This window comes from Gossypium arboreum, chromosome 7, assembly GCF_025698485.1.
Source record: "Gossypium arboreum isolate Shixiya-1 chromosome 7, ASM2569848v2, whole genome shotgun sequence".
NCBI lineage: Eukaryota > Viridiplantae > Streptophyta > Magnoliopsida > Malvales > Malvaceae > Gossypium > Gossypium arboreum.
Genome location: NC_069076.1, coordinates 101,835,159 through 101,859,734, shown reverse-complemented (window position 1 = coordinate 101,859,734; position 24,576 = coordinate 101,835,159). Strand labels below are relative to the sequence as shown.

The following is a 24,576-nucleotide window of genomic DNA, read 5'->3' as shown; positions in this document are numbered from 1 at the left end:
GGATTAAGCTGCAATTTTGCTATCATTATATAAATGAATGTTAAAATTTGCTGTTCTTAAAAATATGGCTAGAATTTTGATTGAATTTTTCGGATTTGGTCACTAATTTTAATTTTTTAATTAAAAATTTTCACAGGCATTTTGTTATGGCAAGACTTGAAATCTAGATTGGATATCAATTAGGATTCAAAAGTTGGCAAATTTTGATGATTTAAAACAAAATTATATAAAAAACTTTTAAATATTTTATTCTAATGGTTAACAATAAATTATTTTAAAAACATTAAATTCATAAATTAACAAAAATTTTAGGTAAATTATACCACAAATCACTTTATAATAATATTATTCCTATTTTTGTCGCTTTAACAATTTAATCACTGCCGTTAAAAAAATTGTTGAAACGCAACCATTAAACTTTAATGAATTGTTTTTTTTTTTTTTACTTTTCTTCTTCCACCACCCAACCCTTGCTTCACCTCCCAACTCCTCCTTATATTTCCAGTCGCACACTCTGCTAACCTTTGGGAATTTCAATCTCTTTACCTACTTCCCCTTATGCGTAAAGTGCCTCCGAAGCTTCGCCTTCACCATTTTCAATATAAGGCTTTTTATGTACTGATGCTAATCATCGTCTTCCTTACGTTGCCATTCGCTTTCTTTCTTATCAGTAAACATCAAATAGAAAGTGCTTTGTTGTTTTTAAAGTTTCAATCTTTTTTGTGTTTTAAGTTTTACTAATGATTCTTTCGGGGGATGTTTTGGTTAAAAAAACAGTTTTAATTATAGTAAAAGTTTAAAAAATAGTTTGGTTTGTCATATTTAGAGTAATAAATATTTTTCAAAAATATTTATATTATTCTCGACTTTTAATTAAATAATTTTTTTGCTATCATTATATCTCGATTTGCGTTGAATGTTGACTCAAACAACACGAACCAACATAAAATAAAAATGATTTAATTACTTTCAATAAGAAAATAATAATTTTAATAGAAATTAGTAAAATTATAATTCCCAGAAAATAAATTTATTCTTAAAAATAAATTCTCACAATTTTATGGCAGAATAATAATATATAAAACTTGTAAGTAAAACTTATGTGTTTATAGCTATACCAATGTCATTTATGTATAGAGAGATAGAAAAATCCTGGGTGGATAAATATAATGTTTATGTGAGGCAGATTGGACCTCTCATGTATTGAGTTCAATTATATGTATTTCATAAACTTTTGATCCATTGCTTTATAATTTAATCTAATCCAATATTTATTTTTATTCCCAAAATAAATTTTATTTATTTTATTAATTAAATTAATTTTTAATTAATTAATTTTCTCAACTCATTTTTAATTTCGTTAATGTCATGACAACTTTATACTTATCGTAAAAGAACTCTTAACATATTTAATTTTCATATTCAATAGATTCATAATGATAAAAGCTAATTCCATTTCAGAACTTTAATTAATTCCGTTTTAGAACTTTAATTATTTAATTATAATTAATTAAATAATAATTTGAAAACTTTAAATTAATTCTATAAGTCATTTTATATTGAGTGAGAAAATTCATTTCTCTAAATTTGTTGTTTCAATTCATTTTGTTTATTTAATTTTACATGTAATTCATTTTAGTTTCAATGAGTTAACGGAAAGATCGATTGAACATGTATAATTAGGGCTCAAATGATTTATAATGAAGTTTTATCTTTTCGCTTATTAAAATTTATTTAATCACGAATTCATTTCACTATAATACCTACTCAAAATATATTATCAGCCATATAGTTTTATGAGGCATAATGCAGCATCAATTAAAAGAAATTAACATAGTTTTTTTAGGCCCTGTATGCCCATCAAGCTATAGAAGCTCACGTATGAAGGTTGATGGAAGAGCTTTTAAAATGAGGAACAAAAAAATTCAGCATCAGCAAGTGTTGGATCACCATCAAAATTAAGGATTTGGGACTGTTCTTCTTTAGTGGTGGCAATTCTCATGAGCTTTTCAAGAATTTCTGCCACAAAACATTGGCCTTCATTGAGGGCATCAAAGAGATCTCTACGAGAGAGAGCTAGAGAATTGAGCACAATTGCTACATTCTGGGATTTTTTTAGCATCAAGAACCATGATTTTTGATGATACCAGTATCATTAGTAATTCGTTAAGGGTTTTACGGCCGAATGGTTATTATGAACAATTTTTCTAACGGTAGTGATTAAGTTGATAAAAAGATAAATTTAGAGTGATCAAAATAGAAACGTCAATATTTTAAGATGACTTTTAGTGTAATTTTCCTAAAAAATTTTGAGAACAAGAAAAGTTGAAAAATTATTAAAAATAATTTAATTTGTTTTTTATAAAATGAAAAAAAATTAATGAATTTAATTTTAACATATTATTAATTATTTTATTTTAATAACTATTATGATAAAATATTACATATAATTTTATCTTCAATTTATTAAAAGCTTTGTATCTATATTAGAGATTTTTTTAAAAAAATATTCTTTTACAAAGTCAAATTATACATTTGGAGAGGAAAATTATATCAATAGGGTTTAACTCATCATTATTAGGGGTGTCAAGAGAGGGCTTTAATCATTGTTCGGTTATAAAGGTGTCAACAAGAGACTTTAACTATTGTTCTCTAATATTGTTGACAAATTAAATGATTTAATTTGATGAAATTAAAAAGAGATAAATATCAAAACTATACATGACTAAATGTGTAATGTCATAAGCTTTGATTTTTGATGATTTTACACATGAAATTTTGATTTGATTCAATTTTCACAAATCATTAACAAGCACCATCTTACATTAATATATTGCATACACAAATAATTATATTAATCTGATATGAAAATAAATGTTTGTATCCATTTCTTTAAACGTGTCCAAATGAATCAAAATCAAAGTTTCGTGTATATAATTGAATCAAATCAAAATTCATGTATTAAATTACACATTAGACCAAAATTCATGTATAAATTTAATATTTATCCCAACCTAAAATTTAATGGTTTAATTTGATGAAATTAAAAATTTGTGACCTAAATGAAAGTTGATGATAAATTGAATGAGTTACCATGTAAATTACCATATCAATTTTGTTAAAATAACATCAAGAAGATAGTGAAGAGCGTATATATAGCAGGATTAATTCATACCGTAATTATTGGCTAGCGCAATGCGTAAAGGTAAATGAGTTTGTGCATTTTTCTTTTGTCAAAACTCGAAGTAAAAATGTCGATTATGGCCAGAAATCTTGACGGCAACAAACGATTATATGAATTAAGATCTTTTATCTCTTCATCCTTATTTTTTCATCCCTTTGGATATTAACTGCTTGAGGAACAGGTTACAGGTAGAAGAAAATAGTTACCCATGTATGAGGCGGCCCTTGAACTCACTCATCCAGAGCTCTGCTTACGCGTTTTACAAGGTTTTGACGACCCATTGTCATGCTCTCAAGTTGGGGAATCTTGCCAATGTTTACACTGCCAACAAAATCTTAAACGCCTATACGAGATGCAAAGAGTTGCATATCGCTCGCAAGCTGTTCGACGAAATTCCGCACAGAGACACAGTTTCTTGGAACACGATGATTGCTGGGTTTGTAAATTGTGGGAATTTAGAGACAGCATGCAAAATTCTAAAAAACATGAGAAGATGTGGTTTTGATTTTGATGGCTATTCCTTTGGGAGTTTGCTTAAGGGCGTGGCTTCCGCTTATAGACTTGAAGTTGGCCAACAGCTACATTCTATGGTTATTAAGATGGGTTATGAGGAAAATGTATATGCAGGGAGTGCTCTTTTGGATATGTATGCCAAGTGTGAGAAAGTTGAAGATGCTTATACGGTTTTTGAATACTTACCCGAACCTAATTCCGTCTCATGGAACGCTTTGATTGCTGGGTTTTCAAAAGTGGGTGATCGTAGCACTGCATTTTGGCTTTTACATTGTATGGAGAAGGAGGGAGTAAGGGCTGAGGATGGCACATTTGCTCCGCTTCTTACATTGCTCGATGATATTGAGTTTTATAAGCTGACAATTCAAGTTCATGGCAAGATTGTAAAACATGGGCTTGCATTTGATAATACTGTATGCAATGCGATGATAACATCATATTCAGAGTGCGGTTCAATCAGAGATGCTAGAAAAGTGTTTGATGGTGCAGTTGGCATGCGTGATTTAGTAACCTGGAATTCCATGCTAGCTGCTTACTTGGTTCATGAGGAAGAAGAACTGGGCTTTCAACTTTTTCTGGATATGCAAAGGTTGGGGTTCGAACCAGATATATATACTTACACTAGTATCCTTAGTGCTTGTTTTGAAAAAGCACACAAAAGTCATGGACAATCCTTGCATGCCGAAGTTATTAAAAGGGGATTGGAGTACTTGGTGCCTATTTCCAATGCACTAATAGCAATGTACCTTAAGTCGAATAATACTTCCATGGGAGAAGCTTTAAAATTATTCGAGTCCATGGAATTGAAGGATCGTGTCTCTTGGAACTCCATTTTGACTGGGTTTTCCCAGATTGGATTGAATGAAGATGCCTTGAAACTTTTTGGTCAAATGAGATCTTTGATGGTAGAGATTGACCATTATGCCTTTTCTGCTGTCCTTAGATCTTGCGCTGATTTAGCAACACTTCATTTAGGTCGGCAGGTTCATGTCTTGGCAATTAAGTCGGGCTTCGAGACTAATGATTTTGTGGCAAGTGCATTGATTTTCTTGTACTCAAAGTGTGGGATAATCGAAGATGCTCGAAAATCCTTTGAAGAGACTCCCAATGACAGTTCAATTGCTTGGAATTCATTAATTTTCGGCTATGCACAAAATGGGCAGGGCAGTATTGCCCTTGACCTATTCTTCCTGATGAGAGATAGAAAGGTGAGGCTTGATCATATAACGTTTGTTGCAGTTCTTACTGCATGTAGTCATATTGGTCTTGTGGAAGAAGGCTTAAATTTTCTGAAATCTATGGAATCTGATTATGGAATCCCACCACGTATGGAGCACTATGCTTGTGCAGTTGATCTATTGGGGCGAGCTAGGGGATTAGGTGAGGCAAGAACCTTAATTGAATCAATGCCATTTAAGCCTGATGCAATGGTGTGGAAGACATTGTTGGGTGCCTGTAGAGTGTGTGGTGACATAGAATTAGCTACCCAGGTAGCAAGCCATCTGCTAGAATTAGAGCCTGAAGAGCATTGCACCTATGTTCTACTCTCTCACCTGTATGGACACCTAAGGAGATGGGATGAAAAAGCTAATTTAACAAGGTTGATGCGAGAGAGGGGAGTTAAAAAGGTTCCTGGTTGGAGTTGGATAGAGATTAAGAATCAGGTCCATGCTTTCAATGCTGAAGATCAGTCACATCCTCTTTGTAAAGAGATATATCAAATGTTAGGGGAATTGATGGAGGAAATAACATGGTTAGATACCGATACTGGTTTAGATGCTTTAATATCTGATTTTGATGTTTGTGATGCAAAGCTGCTGAGTGCAGGTAATTTCTGAAGGATACGCTTAATGTTTAGTTCACTGAAATGATCAACCAAAATTTTCTTTAGTTTAATATATTAAATAGTATGATTGAATATGAATATGAAATTAACTTAAATGTGAATTGTAAATAAAATTAAAATTTTGAAATTAAATAACAAAACACATAAAGTAACCCTTTCTAGTTAAATTTATTTTTCAAAAATTATTGTTGTTTATTTTTTAAGAGTAATTTGTAAACTTTTAGGTTAAACTACTGAAATAGTGACTTTTGTTTCCCTCAAGTTACATTTTAGTCACTTATGCTAGTAATGTTACATTTTAGTCACTTACGTTAACATGTTGTAAGATTTTAGTCATTGAGCTGTTAATTGTTGTTAACGATGTAATGGTAAGCTAACGTGGCACGTTTAATCATCATTTCAAACGAAAATTTTAGGTTAAATAATGAATTGGTCCTCATATTTTTTTTCGTTTTGAGCAATTAAATTTTTTTTATGTTTTTTGAACTTTCCTTTTTTTCTTTGTTTTCCATTCGCTACTTCTCCTTATATTTTCTTCCCTTCTTCATCTCTTTTAACATAAAAGAAAAAAATTAAATTGCTCAAAATAAAAAAATATACGGATTAATTTATTATTTAACCTAAAATTTTCGTTTGAAATGATGATTTAACGTGTCACATCAGATTAACTTTAACGGAAATTAATGTTAAGTGACCGTAAGTGACTAAAACGTAATATTTCAAATGTAAGTGACTAAAATGTAACCTAAGATAAACTAAAGTGACTATTTTGATTGTTTACCTAAACATTTATATTTTACTTTATATAGGTTTAGACATAGGAAAACATATATGCAACTAAAGCCAAATACTTCATCAATCCAGATATGAACCAAAGTAGTCAAGGGAAACCATAACATGACAAAATTATTTCATTCCTTCTGAACAAAAAGGAATCCGCTCCTTTACACTTTAATTTGCAAAAGTTTAGTCAGTTGAACTTAGAATGTTTCTTGTAAGGTCCAATGTTTGGATCTCATTTATTCTTTGCGAAGTGCGGTTGGAAGCTCCTCATCTTACGTGTAAGACATTTGTGTCTTAAGAATAACACAATGTATAATCATTTTTAATAGAAAGTAATATAATTCTTAATCGTAAGCCTATATCAAAATTTGATAACCACATTATGCAAATTTAAAATTCCAAAGATATGTTAGATAATATCAACTTAACCTAAATTCAAAGCATTCATGTCAAAGTCTTTGGAGGAGCAACGGGATTCCCCAGTCCCGTAACATTCCAGCTAAATGCAATCATGGCTGTGAAGGAGGCTGTTCAGGGACAACCTGCCTCAACCTATTCGAAGCAACAATATTATCATCAATGTCATGAATTAGAGAAGCAGCAATATCAAAACTGACAAGAGTTAAGACTTGGAGGAGGCATCGAACTAGGAGATAGCAAATTCGATGGTATAACAGTAGCTGCAGGGCATACACTAACAGTAGTGATTGGATTGCTAACGATATTGAGGTCAGAATGTTCTGTAGTAGTTGGGACAAGAGGAACAACAATAGTATAAGCTGGAGGGGAATGTCTTCTTCTAAAAGATGGCGGAATTTTAGAAGCGGAGGAGCTTTTACCAATCTCCCTCTTCCTTGTCGGATCAACATGAGAGCTCGAATTGTTGATTGTCATCGCATCAAATCTAGCTTCAGCATCGTTCAAAACAGCTTGAAGAGAGGAGGCGCGAACATTTGCATTATTTTTTGAGGAATCTAGGCTCATAGTGCGCTTGCGTTTTGAACCGGATCGCCCCCAGGAAGCATTAGAATCTTAACCTTCGTGTGGGCTATTGCCACTGGGAAAATGTTGGGAAGAGCTATGCAGACTAAAGTTCTCTGGGCTGAGAACATCCTTCGGTTCAAGTTCAATGGGATTAGTAGCAACAGTTAAGTCAACATTTACATCAACATAGATTACAAATTTAAAGAGTTTCTAGGTTTAGAGTATTCAAGTATAGCTGCGTCTATTGAGACATTTGAGGAGAAATTGAAGGCCGGAAAAGATCTTTTCCTTCCTCTCATAGCTCGTGCTCTACTAGACTCAACATATTTGTCAGTGTCTTCAAGCGGCAGCCTCGCGTTGGTAAATGTAACTTCAGTTGTAGGGAGCCCTATGAATCTTGGAATGTTGATTCTTTGTTGAATGGAGGCATCGGTGGAAGTAGTTGTTCCCAAATAAACTTCTCTAGGCAAGTAAAACTTCGACAGCTCTGATAGGAGCCTATCAATTTGCTGAAACTGTCTGTCAGCTCACCATTCTTGTATATGTTCTCTTGCTCTAATAGCTGTAGCTGGGAATTGGTTCCTGATGGTCTCATCAACTTCATCATCTGAAGCGAAAGGATCAAAATTTGGAATGGGGTTAGTGCAAGGGTTTGGGGATGGGGCAAAAATAGTAGGCGATTGAAGGTCGTTCGGCTAAGTTTGGCTAGATACAGTCACTGGGGAGTCATCATCAACATCAATTCTCTCTGAGGGAGTTTTATCATCGCTATCATTTTCTTCCATAACCATGGAGGGGTCACACTCTGGATTGTCAACGTGGCAAGCATTATCTTAAACATTATTAGTATTTGAAGGTTCGTTGTTGTCATCATCTTTATTGTGATCACCACTGTTATCATCCTAAATATCAACAACATTGGTGGCTTGAGCATAGTCGGCCCCTGAAAAAGAGGTACCAAGAACTGGTATGGATAGAGAAGAATTTTTAACGTTGTTAATCACTAACCTCAAATTTTAAATTCAAGTGTAAGAATGAACTAAAGTAGATTAAATTCCAAATATAATATTATAATCACTTGAATAGTAATATAAATTATTATTTAATGTAAATGTTATTTTTTATTTATAATTTTATTGATGACTGTTTAAATTTAACTTTTACATATTTTAGTTTCAGTGTGAAATTACTTAATTCTTTTTATACAAATGTTCTCATCCGTTTTAGGATCTAAACTTAATCTTATTTGGATCAAGGTGGTATTCAGGTAAAGTTCTCTCAACGATATCTATTTCAAGATTTGAACTTAGTCTAAATATTTGGGACAAAAAATCCACTTTCACTTTTTCCAATTACTTATTGATGAAAGTACCTAATCTTACGTAGAGGTATTCATGGATTGAGTCTAATCATGATATTAACACTCTTTATACTTGCTTAAGCTCGGCTCGAAATATAGACTTGAAATTTTGCTCAAGCTCACCCATATTTATGAATGATTAGCCCAAACCTATTTTAGATCTTCCAATATTATTGGTTTTATTTTAAAATATATATTTTTATTTATTTTAATATTTAATAATTTCAGATATTTTTATTTATTATAGTTTTATATATAGTGATATTCAATTTTTAATGTTTTACATTATATTGTTATATATTACTATAAATTTAATTTTATGTGTTATAAATTATATAATATAATATATAAAAATAACATAATATAATATAAAACATTACAAACTTAAAATCGGGTCAAATTGAGTTTAGGTTTTAAATATTCAAGTTTGAGTTTAACTCATAATTTAAATGAGACCAATTTTTTTACTTAAACTCATTCTTTAAATTTAATATTTCTATCTAAATTCTCAAATTTTGAGTAGACCTTTGAATTTAAAGGATAAGTCAACCCATTGAAATAAGTAATTTTGATATCAATTCTACTAAAATTCATTTTGGTGTGGGAGAACGTAAGTTTATAATTTGAATCGTAATTAAAGTCAAATGTTAATAAAGAAATTTATGGTTTAGTTTTTGAAAATATATTTATTTTTATTTTGATAAAATAGTTTTCTTTTTTTAAATTAGAAAATATGTTAAAAAATAAAAATAAAAATTTGTTTTAATAATGTAAACATGGAAACATATGGTTGGTGGTTTTCTTTTTAAACAACAACATGACAAATAAAATTTAGAAAAATTGCTTTTATGATTCTAACCGCAATACAAAATTTAATATTTAAAATTATTAAAAATATTTTTTATTTGAATCATGATAAAATCATTTAAAGTTGAAATTTATTAAAATATTTTTAATGAGAAAAGTGAAAATAACTTTTTTATTGTTTAATTTTAAATATTTAATCAAATATATTTTCTTGAATATTTTTCATTTTATAAATGGTATCAAATTCTTTGGGAATCGGAAGTCTCCCCTACTTTTAACGCAGCACTAATAAATGAAACATTATTGTTGTTCAAGTTGGCAGTGAGAACCGCCGCCTCTTTCGCCGTCCTAGTCTAATCCAACTTCAGTGGCAAATGTTTCCCACCAAAATTCTAAAACGTAACCGACTGTGACAAAAAAGAAGGGACCCATTCCTTAAGTTCCCACCCAGTCACCCGACCTGCCACCGCCATCGCAGCCTTCATCTTCATCCCCTTCCTCGACTGTCAAAATATATAATCTAAACACATAAAGCAATAATAACAAATGAAATGCAAATCGGCGAAATTTTTTGATATTATCCGTTTTTACTATATACACCCATTAAGGCTCTTGGAAAACGGCTCCAGGTTCACATGATGAAAAAAAAAACAGATTAAATGTAAATGGAGGGAAAAAAAATCAAGTTCTAAGATTAACCACCGTCAAACTCAAATCATTTATCATCATCATCATCATCACTCAGTTTATGGTGATTAACTTTTGAACACCCCATTCCTCGAGCCGCCGCTGTTGGAATCGGTGGCGTAAGTGAGTCAACAACAGTCGCTGATGCAATATCTATCTGACAAACCCTAACCGCCCCGATCAACTTCTCCGGCAACTCATCCTCTGTCTGCGCTTCTACCAAAAATCCCATATCGATTGTTACGCTCGTCGCGTATCCCAACGCGAGGTGCAAAATCGCGTTAGCAATCGTCGAGCTTGCAATATCCACGTCAATTTCCAAGTAACTCGCACCTCTATGGTAATTACACATCAAAGCTTTACCTAACAAGCACGCCGCGTAGTTGCCCACCGCTTTTTTGACGATCCAAGGTCCTTTGACGATCCGGTTGACGATCTTGAACCGTTGGTTCCTGAAGGCATCTTCGCCATTGATGAACCGGTAAAGCAACGACCCGGGAGAGATGGGATCCTCAGTAGCAAAATAGAAAACAGCGCTGTAATGATCTTTACCAGGGATCTGGAGATTAACGGCGACAATGAAGCTTTTCGTTGATTTGCCTTGGGATTGAGCTTTCTTTAACGCCCGAGAAACACGGTTATCGGGGCGAGCTAGTACGTTGTCGAGCTTGGAAGTGGACTTGAGCCAGTCCATACCGACGGGAGAGAGAAGGTAATCGCCAGCAGAGGATTTTTGTTTTTTAGTCAGGTAGTTAACGGATCGGAGAGAGAATAGATCCCCGGGGGGTGATGCCCAACCGTTGATTCCATTATCAACATCGACGTTTCGCAACGACCCACCGTTGATTGACTCAGCTATCCAATCGGGGATTGGCGTAGAAGTTTCCGTTGAAGCAGATATGGAGTAATTGGTGGCGGAATCGGAGGCGGAGGGTCGGTGTTTTTGGTTAGTCGCACGCATGATATTTGCCGCCCTTCTAAAAACAAAAACAGAAGGTTGGTGGGGTTGCTGCACTCTGTAGAGTTAGAAGAGCGAAGCCACTTTATTAGCGGTAAAGCTATGGTAGGGAGGATTTTATAAAATTGGTTTTGATTTGATCTGATTTTCTATGAATATTTATTTTTTTCTATTATTTCACTAAGAATGAAGATGAAATGATAAATAAATAATGAGAGAGCGACATTAGAAAAGACATCAATGATGATGCGATGCCAGAGCAGAGCCGACCCAAGAAAATTAAAGAGGAAGGAATCATGGGAATCGGAAGTTGGAACCCAAGGTAACGAATATAACTGGCATTTATCTGTCGCATCATTATGCCTCTCACCCTACCGTCTTCACTTTTTTCTTATTCTTTTTGAATAATTTTTTTAGAAAATATGCCTTTTTTATTTGTGGGTTCACAAAGGAAAATAATGCAAAACTGATCAATAAATATACTCCTTTTAACAGCTTGGCTAATATAGTTTGCACCACCTCATAATATAATAATCCTTTAATTTATGATCAATTTGATGTTAATTTTTTCTTAATTAAATTTGGTTGTTGAAAACAAGAGTTGAATTGATAATTTTTAAATATAATAATATGTATAATAATTTATTGTGTACTTTAAATTTTTATGAAATTTTTATATATTTAAATTTTTGTTAAATTGTGTTATGTTAAAAAATTAATATTTTAGTTAATATTTTATTGAAGAAAACGATTTTATCTTTATTTAGTTCATTTGGAAAAGTAAGAACGATTTTATCTTCAATAAATGTAGTAGGAATAGTTGTGAGCTCATCACCTCGACGACAGCTTGGACAATATCATTGAAAATAAAAGGAGTAATTGAACAGTTGCAACAATAGGTGGAGTGATGAGAGGACCAAGTGGAGGCTGGCTGATGGGCTTTAGAATGACAACAGGTATGTCTGATAGCTTTTAACGTCGAAGCTCGAGCAGTCCTATAAGATTTGAAACTAGCTTGGGACTGAGGATTTAGACAAGTAGAATTGAAAAGTGATCACACTTTATTAGTTGATGTTTTGTGGAACAGTCTAACAACAATAAGTAATTTTGATGAAATTAGATTGATACATTATCAGTGTTTTAAGAATTAACAAATTAAGTTTCAGTACATTTAAAGGAATGGTAATAAAGTTGTTGATCAGTTAATTAAGGTGAATGGGACAGATTAGATTGTTTGATTATTCTTAATGACTCATCTCATTTCGTAAGAGGTCTGTTGGAGAAGATATCTGTCAAACAATAATGGATTATGTCTGCTATTTTGTAGGCATGGCCTAATTTATTCTTGTACCAAAAAAAAAAAGAATAATGACCAAATCAATACAAAATGTAAATGTTGACAATTAAATTTATCATAATTTATTAAAAAGTTACTCCATGAGAAATACTTTTTGTTGAAACCAGGATATCCATTGCCGGTAACAGTGACTCATTCCCTCCCCGTGGGTGCTATCCAAAAAAGTAAACGACTAGCCATGAAACGTGCTCCATTCCATGGACGAAGATCAAACTCTTATCTTCATGATTAAGAAATGCATGATCTAATTCTTCAGTGAACTGTACTTTATCCCTGATAAATCCCATAAAGTTAATACAGTTGTGGTTTACTATTGGGAGGGTGAAGTTGAAAAGTTAAAGCATGTTCGCAGTTAAAGCATGATCGTTATGAAAAAGAAGAAGCAAATTGGGTTTGCTCAATCTAAAAATGGGCCAGAAGGTGATTGTGGATATTCCTAAGAGAGGATTCTGTTTGTAGGTGGCAGAGGGCTCAGCCCAGCTCGTAATGGGTGACGCATGACGTACGTACATATCATAACGGGACTGGGTATGTACGATATGACACATCGATAGATATTGACCAATAAGTTAAGAGACTTTGGCATGCGGATGCGAGTATTGACCACTGCCTAAGGAAAACTCAAAGTCAAAACCGGGACCACAAGTTACAAGTTACGTAATAAAATCCTTCAACTTCTTAAATTGTTGACCATATTCAATGTGGAGTTTAATCATGTTAGGTATAGCAGTAAAATAGGGAATAATTTATATTAAAATTATTTTAAATTATATAAATTTTAAGTATTAATAAAATAGTATCTCAGTTTTTTTTAGAAAATACAAATATTACATTTTCTTAACTTAATTTAATAGTTTTAATTAAATATTTTTAAAAATAAAAATTTTATAAAATAAACGAACTTGTTTTCTTGTTTTATAATGTATTATTCATTTTAGATTTTTTAAAATTTAATCGTGTTTTATTCTCGTGTTATCAAGTTTTTAAATTCTTTTAATTGATAGGCAGCCAATTTTTACTTTTTCATTTGTAATTTTCTATTTCAATTTTTTCTTTTCTTTTTATACAAATAAGATTAAACAAAAGCAATTAAACTAACGTCCCATTAAATTATTCAAAATGCACACACCAAATTTTCTATCACGAACCATCTTAACTAAAATATCCACAGTATTGTTTCCAATTTTAATCAACTACCAAAGTTTGGTAACACCATCCGTGATGGTAATAATTATTCAATTTTTTGCTAAAGGGTTTTTTCATTTTTTTTTAAATTTTAGTTATTGATTCCTCATGTTTTTCATTCAATTTTCTAATTTTTTCCAATTTTATTTTTAATCATTGGTTTTAATATTTTCAAAGTTCAATCGTTTGCCTATATTTTATTTAAAAATAATTAATTTTAAGTAACTTAAAAAAGTTAAATTAAATTAGAAATAGATATCATATATGAATAAATGTGCAATAATATATTTATATATCTTTAAAAGTTAATTATATAACATTATTTTATTGATACTTAAAAGCTATATATTTTAAGATTATTTAATAGGTTATTGCTAATAAATATATTATATTATGTTTTCAAAGAGAATTCTACATAGAAATTTGTGGATTAAATTTTAACTCGATTGGTAATGATATTATTGTTAATACAGGAGAATGTGAATTCGAATATATTGAAATGCATTAACTTTCTATTTATGAGTTTGAGAAGAACTATAAATAGTTCTAGATATTGAGTTAAAAAGACCAGATATGATGATGTTTAAAACCATCATCAACTTCTTATATACAGCCACATTTCTTTTTTTTCTTTTTTTAAGAAGCAGCTCCAAGTCCTGCCCCCAAAAAACCCTCGGAATAGAACATAGAAAGAGGGAAAGTTTGCAAAGCATTTAAAAGAAAGCAGTGGAGAGTTTAATGTAATTAGAATCCATAAATGTTAGTGCGATCGGGTTCAAAGTCAGTGCGCTTGGCGAACCTACCTTTAATCCTAGGCCGCATTTCAGCGTAAGATTTTCTCGAGGCGTAACGGATTGTCTTCTCAAATTTCCTCTTCTTTCTCTTCTCTTTGTACCTCAGAACCCTCGCTTCTCTTTCAGCTGATGCAAGTTCACGCATTGACTCCGTTCTTCTCCCTTGCTGCTTTGATATCTCCCTCATCATCGCACTTCCATCTGGGACCCCTCCAACCTCCAATGATGATGATTCCTGCATATCAAACCCAATTTTTCAAACTTCTATTTCATGACCATAATCATTGTAATAGTAAATTTTTACAAAGCTGCATGCTTTGCTTACAGTGAAGCTATGACAGTGAGGGTTGTAGCCATAACTAGCGAAGGGTTTGGATCGGGTGAAGTCCGAGTTGACGCAGCGATGGTTAACCGATGGATCTTCGACGCTCTTGCTTTGGGTAGGGACCATTGCGTCAGTTCCAGAGCAGGTCTGCTCCGGGGTTCCGATTTTTAGATTCAAAGGCACGTGATCCAGATCCAAATACAGGTCAATCTCCGAGAATAAAAACTGCCCCGTGTACAGGACAGGACTCTCCACAGCCTTATGGTTAGGATTGGGAAGCAGCCACGAAGCCGCCTCCGTTTCCTCCTGGTTGACGTAAGTGTCTCCATCGACGGCCGAGAAGTACGGCTCGCCTAGGAAGTTGTTGACGGCACAGTTGGACTTGACTGCAGGGACTGAATTGTCGGAGTCATAGAAGGGGATAATAGGAAGGCGCACATGCTGGCGGGCGAGAGGGTTTGCTGAGTGGATGTGTTGGTCACAGGCGACGCAGAGAGCAGCGGCGTCGGCCTTGCAGGTGACGCGAGCCGGCGCTTGCTCGCAGACTTGACAGAGGCAAAAACGAGGGTGAGGCGAGGCGAGGTGGTTGGCGGCGTGGGTAGTGGAATCACAGTTACAGCAAAGGAACGCTGAGTGAGGGCGGCAAAAGAGATCAGAGGTGCCTAATTTGCAGGAGTCACACAACTTGGACGCCATTTCTTCAACTTCAACTCAGGCTCGTGAGAAGGATTTCTATCTTTCCTCCTCCTCTTTCTTTCCACTGTTAGTTGGCTCCTTAAATATGTTTGAAGATGTGCTTTTACATAAAAAAAAAATCTTTAAAAATAAATACAAATAAATAGATTTCTTTTATAAATATGTGCTGGATTGGTTTACAAAATATAAATTTACACATTAATAATATATTTATAAAAAATATTTGATACATTGTTAGCAGAGTTTTCGAACACCGTCAATAAGGTTGTTTTTGACCAATGTCATATAGGTATGTAGTAAAATATTAAAATGTATAGTTATTTTCTTTAATTCCACAAGCATATTTTAAAAAAATGTCACATGTCTTTAAAAATAATGCATATATTGATATTTGAACTCGCATTAATTGAATTAACAAACCTTTAAATTTATCATTCAACTAAAGTTTCATTTTGATACATTTTATTTTAATGCGTATAATTTATTATCATCCTCAATTATATATATTAATAATGTTGTTAACGAGTTGGTATCACAAGTCAACTCGATACTAACTCACAATTGATGACAAAATTATGATAAATCATTGTAGTTCATTTAGTACGTATTTATGTGTTTAAATGTCGTTTTACTCATAATTTAATTTAATTTTTATTTTAATGTAATACATATTTAATATATTATTATAATTAATTAATTTCAAAACTATACATTTTATTATTTATTATATATTATCTTTAAACAGGTATATATTTTAAATTTATAATTTTAACCACCTTTTTCAAACAATAAGAAAATTCAAAATCTCAAAATAAAGCGTATATGATTATATAAACATGTTTTTTCTCTTATCGTTTTCAAATTAAAAAAAAAAAGAACTTTTCAAGAAAATTACCTATTTCCTTTCTCCTTTCTTATTAATTTTAGATTTCAATATAAATTAAAAACAAAACTATATAACAAATATATTTATAAAAGTAAATGTTGTTTTGAGTAAAATAATAAGATAAAATTTTAATTGTATCTTAAGTTCAAATTTTATAATGTGCTTATTTTTATTTTTATATAAAATATATAAAAAATATTCTTAAAATAATATAATTTATTTTATAAAATAATAATATTTTAGTCATTGAAGCTCGAATGACTTGTTATATTAATTTAATCGAGAGTTAAATATTTAGTATAGTATAATATAATATAACGATGAAGTGTAGTAGTAAAGTATAATATATTTACAAAGAGAGAAAGTATGTTCGAAATTTAAAGAAAATATTAAAAATCATGTAAAAACAAATATGGAAGATACCAAAAAAGTATATATATAATATTGTGAATTAATAATAGACTAATAATCTGTAAAAATAAATATAAGTAATTAAATATTATAAATTTTAATTAATTGTAAAAACTTCAATTTAAAAATTGTTAATAAAAGAATGATTTATTGTGAATGTTGAAATTCAATTTTGTGTTGAAGAAAAATAAAGAACTTGCCGATGACAACAACTTTAGTGAGGGATAGGCCAATGGAAGGGAAACACGTGGCTTGGTTGAAAATGGAAGGAGCGAATATCAATTTCAAAGGTAGGTAGGTTTTCATTTATGTTTAGTGTCGTGATGATAATAATGGGGAGTGCATGAAGATAATGATATAGGGTGATTCGCCGAGCAAGGAAATTTTTTAAGGAAGAAATTAAATTGTAATTTTATAATAGTAAAAATAAAAATTTTAAAGGATTGAGTTAAAATTTTATTATTTTTAGGGTTAAAATATAATTTTATTTTTATCTATTTAAAATTTTAAAGACTTTAATGAGTGAAAATAAAAAATTTCCATGTTAGGGTTCGGGGACTCTCCAATCCCTAAATTCATTCGTCCCTGCATAGAGAGTGTTTTTATTTATAATTAAAATAATGATGGAAGACTAAGTTGTAATTTTAATGTTTAGATTTGGTTTCTAACATTTATTTTAAATAATTTAACTTTTTAATTTGAAAGTATAAATTTAATGGTTAATATCATAGCAATTCTTATGTTAAATTTAAGTTTATTATAATATTATTTTGTTGTTATGAAACTATTAAATGAGTATATTTTATTTTAAAATATCACATTCATATATTTAATATAAAAATTTTAACAAGAATTTAAATTTGAAATTTATAAAGTAGATAGATGAAATTCTTAAAATAAAACTACATGTTCAAAAATAATAATAAATTCTTAAAACATAAATTCTTCATATTTCTCATTCAAAACTTTTCATTTATTAATAAAATTATTTTAACCATTTCCTTATATTGATTTCATGATGAACATCAGTCAAAACCTGCAACAACAAGTCTGGTAATCGATGCAACCACCATTGATGCATTCACCATACTTTTCAACGCAGCTTTGAACGCATGCTTCATGCGAGCAATTAGGAAGATGAATCGGAGACATCATGCATGCAGCTTCAGCTAACTCACCTGTTTTAATTCCCAGCCCTACAAAAAAAAAAAAACCAAAAATGTAAGCTAAAACATTATACTACAAAGGATCGATGAAATGAAAGGGGAAGTGATAATATTACCAGGAGACAAGATGAGGAAAGAAACGAGTAGGAGAAGGAGATATGAGTTCTTCATGGTTGTCAAATGGTAAGTGGCTAATTCTTGCATGGCTGTTTCTGCTTCAAAACTTGAAGCTTTTTATAGGCAATAATCAGTCAGTTTTTTTTTTTTTTTTGATATCGTGTCCAGCTTTGTAATAGTTAGCAACATCCATAATCATCCTAAAATAGGAAGAAAGAAAGATAATCACCTTACTGTCCTTAATTACATGCGATTTGGATCTTGGACAGGCGAATGCTGACTAGATTACCTTATAGACTACTTTTTTCTTAACATGGTAGAAGTGCCTATTTGGAACAATTTATATATGTAAGTTTTTCATATTTAAATTTTTTATTTGTATAAATGTTTTATTATTTGATTTTGTCAGATAAATTAATTAAGATTCAATATAATATATATTAGAAAAATAAGAAAAATAGATTTGTTAAATTCAAAAATATTTTAAGATTTTAAAATTCATTACTAAATAGATATCTAATAACAAAACAAATCTATGAATTTGAGAAATTATCATAAACGTTCAATTATTCTTATTCAAATTAAAATAGAAATCCAATTTAAATAACCTTATTCATTGGATATTCGAGTCCAACAAAATATTTGTGTTGAAGATTTGTTTGCATAAAACAGAGTAATTGGATGAAAGTGTAATTACAAATAATTATAATTCTCTAGACGTGTCTAGTTAATGAATATAATTACATTGTAATTTTATGTCATTTTGGTAATATAATTTGTAATTGCACAGTACATATTTTTAGGATTTAAATAATATAAGTTTTTATAACTTCATAAAATAAAATAAAAATTATTTTTATAATATAAACTTTTTTATAGTCATCCCAAACACTCATACATGATCATGCCTATAATATAATGACTTAAATATGCATTGAGCCCATGAACTTATGACTTTCTCTCAAACTGATACTTATGGTTTTTTTCCCCAAGTTAGTACTTGAATTTTCAATTCATCAAAAATTCTAATACTTTATTATAACGGTATTAAAATTAGACACGTGTCATTTTTAGATTACGAGACGTGGTAACAATGACATCATAATGATGGCATACTTCAATTTTAGATTGAATGATGATACATATACACATAATGAACATGAGTCATTTGGATTTAGATTGTTTTCATATTTTAGTTTTATACATTTTGAATTTGTTTCGAATTTTTAAAAATACTTCAAAATTTTTCAAACATTATTATTGTCACGTGACTTCATTTTAAAGAGCCGCGTGTTCTAAATTTAACTCCGTTACAATAAAAGATCAAAACTAGAATGAAAATTCGATATCAATTTGAGACTAAAAAAAATCCACAAATACTAACTCGGGAGAAAATGAGAAATTGAAAAGTTAAGGGGCTAAATGTAAATGTATGGCCAATATAATTATATCGATCAATGACTCACTCAGTCCCTCTAAAAGCAAAAGGGTTTTACACCCAAAAAAACAAAGCTTCCATAATAAAATAAGCTTGGCGAGGGTATCAAAGTTGCACTGACAATTATAGTACATGGGTTCGTTAATTATGGCGTTAGGCCATGAATTAGCCACAATAAATTCCAAGAGGGGGAGAGGGACGGGGTGGAGGGAAGGGGAGGGAGGGTTTTTATTTTATTTAATATTAATATTAATATTAATTTAAATTTATTATTATATTTTTGAAAATATTTATGTATTTTTTAACTGTGTTAGAATTAATATCAAATTAAAAATATTTATAATTTTAAGAATTATTATTTTAAAATTATGATTAAATTGATATAATATGTAAAAATTGAGAGGTAAATTTATTATTATATCGATTTTTTAATTGCCACATTAACTTTCCCTTTGCGATTTTAATAGAGGTGGTCAAAATTATTGAACTATTTAACATGAGTGCTCAAATTGTAAACTTTTTATTTTAAGTGTGTAAAATAATTTTTTTATAATTGGATTACTATTTATGTAAGTTACCTTAATTCATATTAACCTCTTCATTCATAATAGCTAAATTTTATCTTATATTCATCACTTCTAGCAAGTGGAGGAGCCATAAAATTTTGTTGGAGGCGAGAATTAAATTGTATATTTTTACTATAGTAAAATGTAATTTCATTATTTTAATAGTTTATATATTTATAATTTTAAAATATTAAATCATATTTTATCATTTTACGAAGAACAAAATAAAATTTTACTATTACTAATTTAAAATTTTATAAATTATAAAACACTTAAATTAAAAATTTACCATTTTAAAAGAAAGATGAGAAGGTAAAAATAATGTATTAAATAAAAGGTAAATTACACTCAAAGTTATTAAATTATTTAATAAGTTTATCTTTTAGTCTTATAATTATAAAAAAAGCTACAAAATAATTATTAAATTATTTGAAATTTTTAATTAAGTCATTGAACTATTCTAAAGTTTTTTATTTAAGTCAATAGGTTGTTAAGTTTTTTTTTTAAAGTTCAATTAGCGAGCTCTAAGTAATGATTTAACAACCGGTATAGTAGATCAGTACCCATAAACGAGTTGAAGAACATACCTTAGATTCGATTTGCTCTGCCAATTATTGTTGGAGATCGAAGAAGAAAGTTGTTCGAATTTTGATTCATAGATTCGTGACTTTCAAATCAGTTTCATGAAAGAAAAACAAAATTGTTGAAGAGAAAGGGAAGGAGAAATTTTGATTGGTACAAGTAGTGTGAACGGATTAGGCCATACAACAACGATTTTGACAACTCAATTACTTAAATAAAAACTTTCGAATAATACAATAACTATTTTGTAATTTTTTAAAGTTAAGTGATCAAAACATAAACTTACTTATAGTTTAGTGAGATTGAGTGTAGTTTGTCTTAAATAAAAAGGGTAAACTATATTAGTAGTCACTTAACTATTAGTAAATTTCTTTTTTAGTTATCCAAGTATGAATAGTTACAAAATAATCACCCAACTATTCAATTTTGTCATTTTTTATCACCAACTTGCTAACAGTGACAAGTTCTATAATTAACATAATAGCAACTTTAACCCTTAATTTATACATTGTGTTTATTTAGTCTTAATTCTAAAAATCTAACCCTCAACATTTACACATTGTTTAATTTGGGGTGTGTGGATTTTGCAATTTTGCTTTTCTTTATAACCCTTTTACCTAAAAAGCTAAAAAAAATACATTTTTCAGCAAAATTTGATTGAAAATGTAAAAAATAAAAATAAAAGCACCAAAAAATTCAAGATAATAAATTCTTATTTTTTCTCATTCTTTTAAATTAACCCTCAATGCCACAAAAAAGAAGAAGCAAAGCTAAAAAAAAAAAAAAAGAACCAAATTACACAATATATAAATGTTGAGGGTTAACTTTGTTTTTAATCAATACTAAGTTGACATAATTTATAAACGTTGAGAGTTACAGTTACTATTATGTCAATTTTAAAACCCGCCACTATTAGCTGAGTGGTGACAAAAACAAAACAAAATTATATAATTGGATGATCATTTTATAATTTTTCATAGTTGGGTGATAAAAAAATTTACTAATAATTGAGTGACTACTAGTGCAATTTACCCTAAAAAATATATATTTGATAATATCTAAAGAAATAAAATTGAAGTAATATTTATAAGCACAAGTTAAAACAGACAAAAAGAAACCGACTAGAAGTTTAATTTAAGTTACAAATGCAGAAATGCTGGCGTCGAGTCGCCGCGTAAATCAGACAGCTCAGCTGCTTAAGATTTGATACCAATTAAAGATGAGCACATGTCCCCTGATCTGCACGAGACATAGAAAAACTGTGGGCTTCCATTCTAAAGTTTCAAACCTTTCGAGGAATATGTGGTTTGACTTTCAGTGTGAATTTATAAATCATAAAACAAAAGGTTGATCTTTTCACCAAGATTGAAAATTTTACAATACAAGAAACTATAACCTGTTTCGTATATGGAATTTGGTTGTAATGAAATCAATAGGGATTTGTGAAGGAAACTCTTTCACATCTAATGAACATTCTCAGCAAAAAAAATTTACATTTTCCGATTACCAAAAAGGAACGACAAGAAGGCAAAACCCAGAAAACAAAGAAAAGAACAGTAAAATTTTGATATTGGGTTTGTTGCCTCTAATGGCGTTCGTTACCCATTTCTTCTTTCACTTTCTCACCATTTTTGGCTTTCTCAGATCCTTCATTGTCCTCACGCTTACCATTTTTATCATCAAAACAGGAAGGTTTAATGGAAATAGGGGTGGCCAAGAACGTAGGTCTCTCCTCACCGGCCATTATCACCAAAATTTTCTCCTCATAAACCTTCACCTGCTTGCTGGAATCACCGTCTTTTTGGCCACTTTCAACATCAGCTCCTTCACCTGTGGTGGTGTCCAAACGACCACAAAGTCGGAAGTAGGAGCAACCTAAGATCAACAGAGCAAAAGCGATGAGACCGAGAATCGCTGCTAGCCCTCCAAAGAGATACGGCACAGGAGAGTGCCACCATGGAGAGTGTGGTTGCGCCATTGCTGGTGCTGGTGGCGACAACGACGATTTGGTTCCTGTTTTTATTGCTTTAACGCTGCTAATAGAGAAGGTAGTGGGATTGCTTTGGGTAGTGAAATAAAATAATATGCCAAAAACAGAAGGTGAGGGCTGTTATTTTATATGCAGGGAAAGTTCTAAAAATAAAAAAATGCAACTTCTGCGATTCTGCCTTTTGATCAGAGTCACCGACTTGTCCCTCTTTACCATATTTTCGTTACTTGGTAACCACGGATTCAATTTAAACCTAAGTTAATAACGATGGCGGGGTGCACTCAGCTGTTGGCTGGGGTAGTGACCACGGTGCGTTCTGGTCGCGCATAGATGGCTAGCAGTACTTGACCCATTTCTCGTGTTGTTTTAAGTGGAAAATATCGACGTAAATAAAAGTCCAACCTTAAACCCACTAATCAATCGGCCCAAACTTAACTCAAATCCAAAAAAATATATATATTATTTATATTATTATTAAACTCTTGATTAAGTCAACGGGGCACCAATTTAATTAGAAAAGTTATTAAAATATCTTTTCAAATTTAAAATAAGGTATATGTTTGATGGTACTTTAGTCTTTTAAATTTAAATTTAAAATAAAAATAAAAAACATAGATATGGTAGGATTTGAATCATGGAAGTCGGTATCGTACCAACCGGTATATACCATTTTGGTCTTAAATTGGTGCCAACTAGTCTATTGTTCCATTCTGATCAAAATTTTGATGTGTTTCGGCCTATTTCAATCAATATCGACTTGTACCAGTTCGTACCAACTCGTATTGGTAAATGCAAAATTTTGATATTTTAAACTAACTTAAAAAGTTTTTATCTAAAAGAAATTTATTTTTTATTATATTTAAAATTAAAAGCTATTAAATTAAATTATTGAACCTATTTGATAATTTTTAAAATTTATATTTACATATAAATATATTTATATGGATGTAATTGAGATATATTTACATAAATAAATAACCTATGATAATTTAACTTTTGTTAAAATAATATATAATTTATTAAGAAACTAATAAATCAAAATGTGTATATATAAAAAAATTTAATGCATATATAATTTATCAGAAACTAAAATTGAGACTATAAATATATATTTCAAAATATTTTAAAACATCGATAAATTTAAAACAGTACATCGAAACATGTTGGTATATATTGGTCGTACTATTACTAAGATAAAAACGGAACATCTATTGGTATGATATTGACTATCTTGATTTGAATCTGCACAAATTATATTAATAAAACCTTAAATTTACTATTCAACCAAATTACTTTTATTTTGAATTTTTATACATTTATTTTGATTATGCACATGATATTATCTACATCAACTATTTATATATTAATAATATTATTGATTGAGTTGGTTTTATAACTTAATTCGCACCAACTAAAAATTGATGACAACACTAGGATAAACAATTATAATGCATTTAGTATTCTTAATTTAATGTATTTACATGTTTAAATTTTGTTTTACTCACAATTGAATATATATTTTTCGCTTTAATATCGTATATATTTCACGTGTTATTATTAATTAGTTTCAAACTATTGGTTTCATTATTTATTACATATTATTTTTAAACACACCTCTATATTTTAAGTATTTAGTTTCCATAAACATACGCGTGTAATAAAATTTCTACTTGTTATTTAAAGATATTTCTTTTTTTTTTAATAATAAACATGTTGATCAACGATTGATTCGATTCAACTAATCAAATCAAAAATCAATGGTTACTAATAAATCTTTTTAATGATTTATTTTTACACTAAGAATTAAAAAAAGAAATTGTGTTAATGGATATGCAAGTGTGGCAGAGGGGGCTCTTTGGGTACACTTAAAACGCACTAAGCTAAAATTGCCGATGGAGAGAGTGACCACAATCATCCATTTATACTGAAGTACTCAGCTAA

The 24,576-nt window shown here is 30.3% G+C and overlaps 4 protein-coding genes across 4 annotated transcripts; 1 reads left to right on the top strand and 3 right to left on the bottom strand.

The window, feature by feature from the left end:
• The first annotated feature begins 3,062 nt into the window (after positions 1–3,062).
• LOC108471368 (putative pentatricopeptide repeat-containing protein At3g25970) lies at positions 3,063–5,602 on the top strand. Its single transcript, XM_053030973.1, has 2 exons — positions 3,063–3,205; positions 3,366–5,602. Exon 2 carries the CDS (start codon positions 3,397–3,399, stop codon positions 5,533–5,535), a length of 2,139 nt encoding a protein of 712 aa, XP_052886933.1. The 5' UTR covers positions 3,063–3,205; positions 3,366–3,396; the 3' UTR covers positions 5,536–5,602.
• Positions 5,603–9,749: 4,147 nt separating this feature from the next.
• Positions 9,750–11,449, bottom strand: LOC108483894 (protein ENHANCED DISEASE RESISTANCE 2-like). Its single transcript, XM_017787435.2, has one exon. The coding sequence runs from the start codon at positions 11,123–11,125 to the stop codon at positions 10,193–10,195; it is 933 nt and encodes a 310-aa protein (XP_017642924.1). The 5' UTR covers positions 11,126–11,449; the 3' UTR covers positions 9,750–10,192.
• Positions 11,450–14,160: 2,711 nt separating this feature from the next.
• LOC108485796 (zinc finger protein CONSTANS-LIKE 4-like) lies at positions 14,161–15,574 on the bottom strand. The gene is made up of 2 exons (XM_017789645.2): positions 14,784–15,574; positions 14,161–14,693 (listed from the first exon to the last, which is right to left on the bottom strand). The coding sequence occupies exons 1-2, from the start codon at positions 15,477–15,479 to the stop codon at positions 14,409–14,411; spliced, it is 981 nt and encodes a 326-aa protein (XP_017645134.2). The 5' UTR covers positions 15,480–15,574; the 3' UTR covers positions 14,161–14,408.
• A 6,183-nt stretch (positions 15,575–21,757) lies between these two features.
• Positions 21,758–22,865, bottom strand: LOC108485695 (protein GLUTAMINE DUMPER 3-like). Its single transcript, XM_017789551.2, has 2 exons — positions 22,314–22,865; positions 21,758–21,884 (listed from the first exon to the last, which is right to left on the bottom strand). The coding sequence occupies exons 1-2, from the start codon at positions 22,621–22,623 to the stop codon at positions 21,859–21,861; spliced, it is 336 nt and encodes a 111-aa protein (XP_017645040.2). The 5' UTR covers positions 22,624–22,865; the 3' UTR covers positions 21,758–21,858.
• Between the last annotated feature and the right edge of the window lie 1,711 nt (positions 22,866–24,576).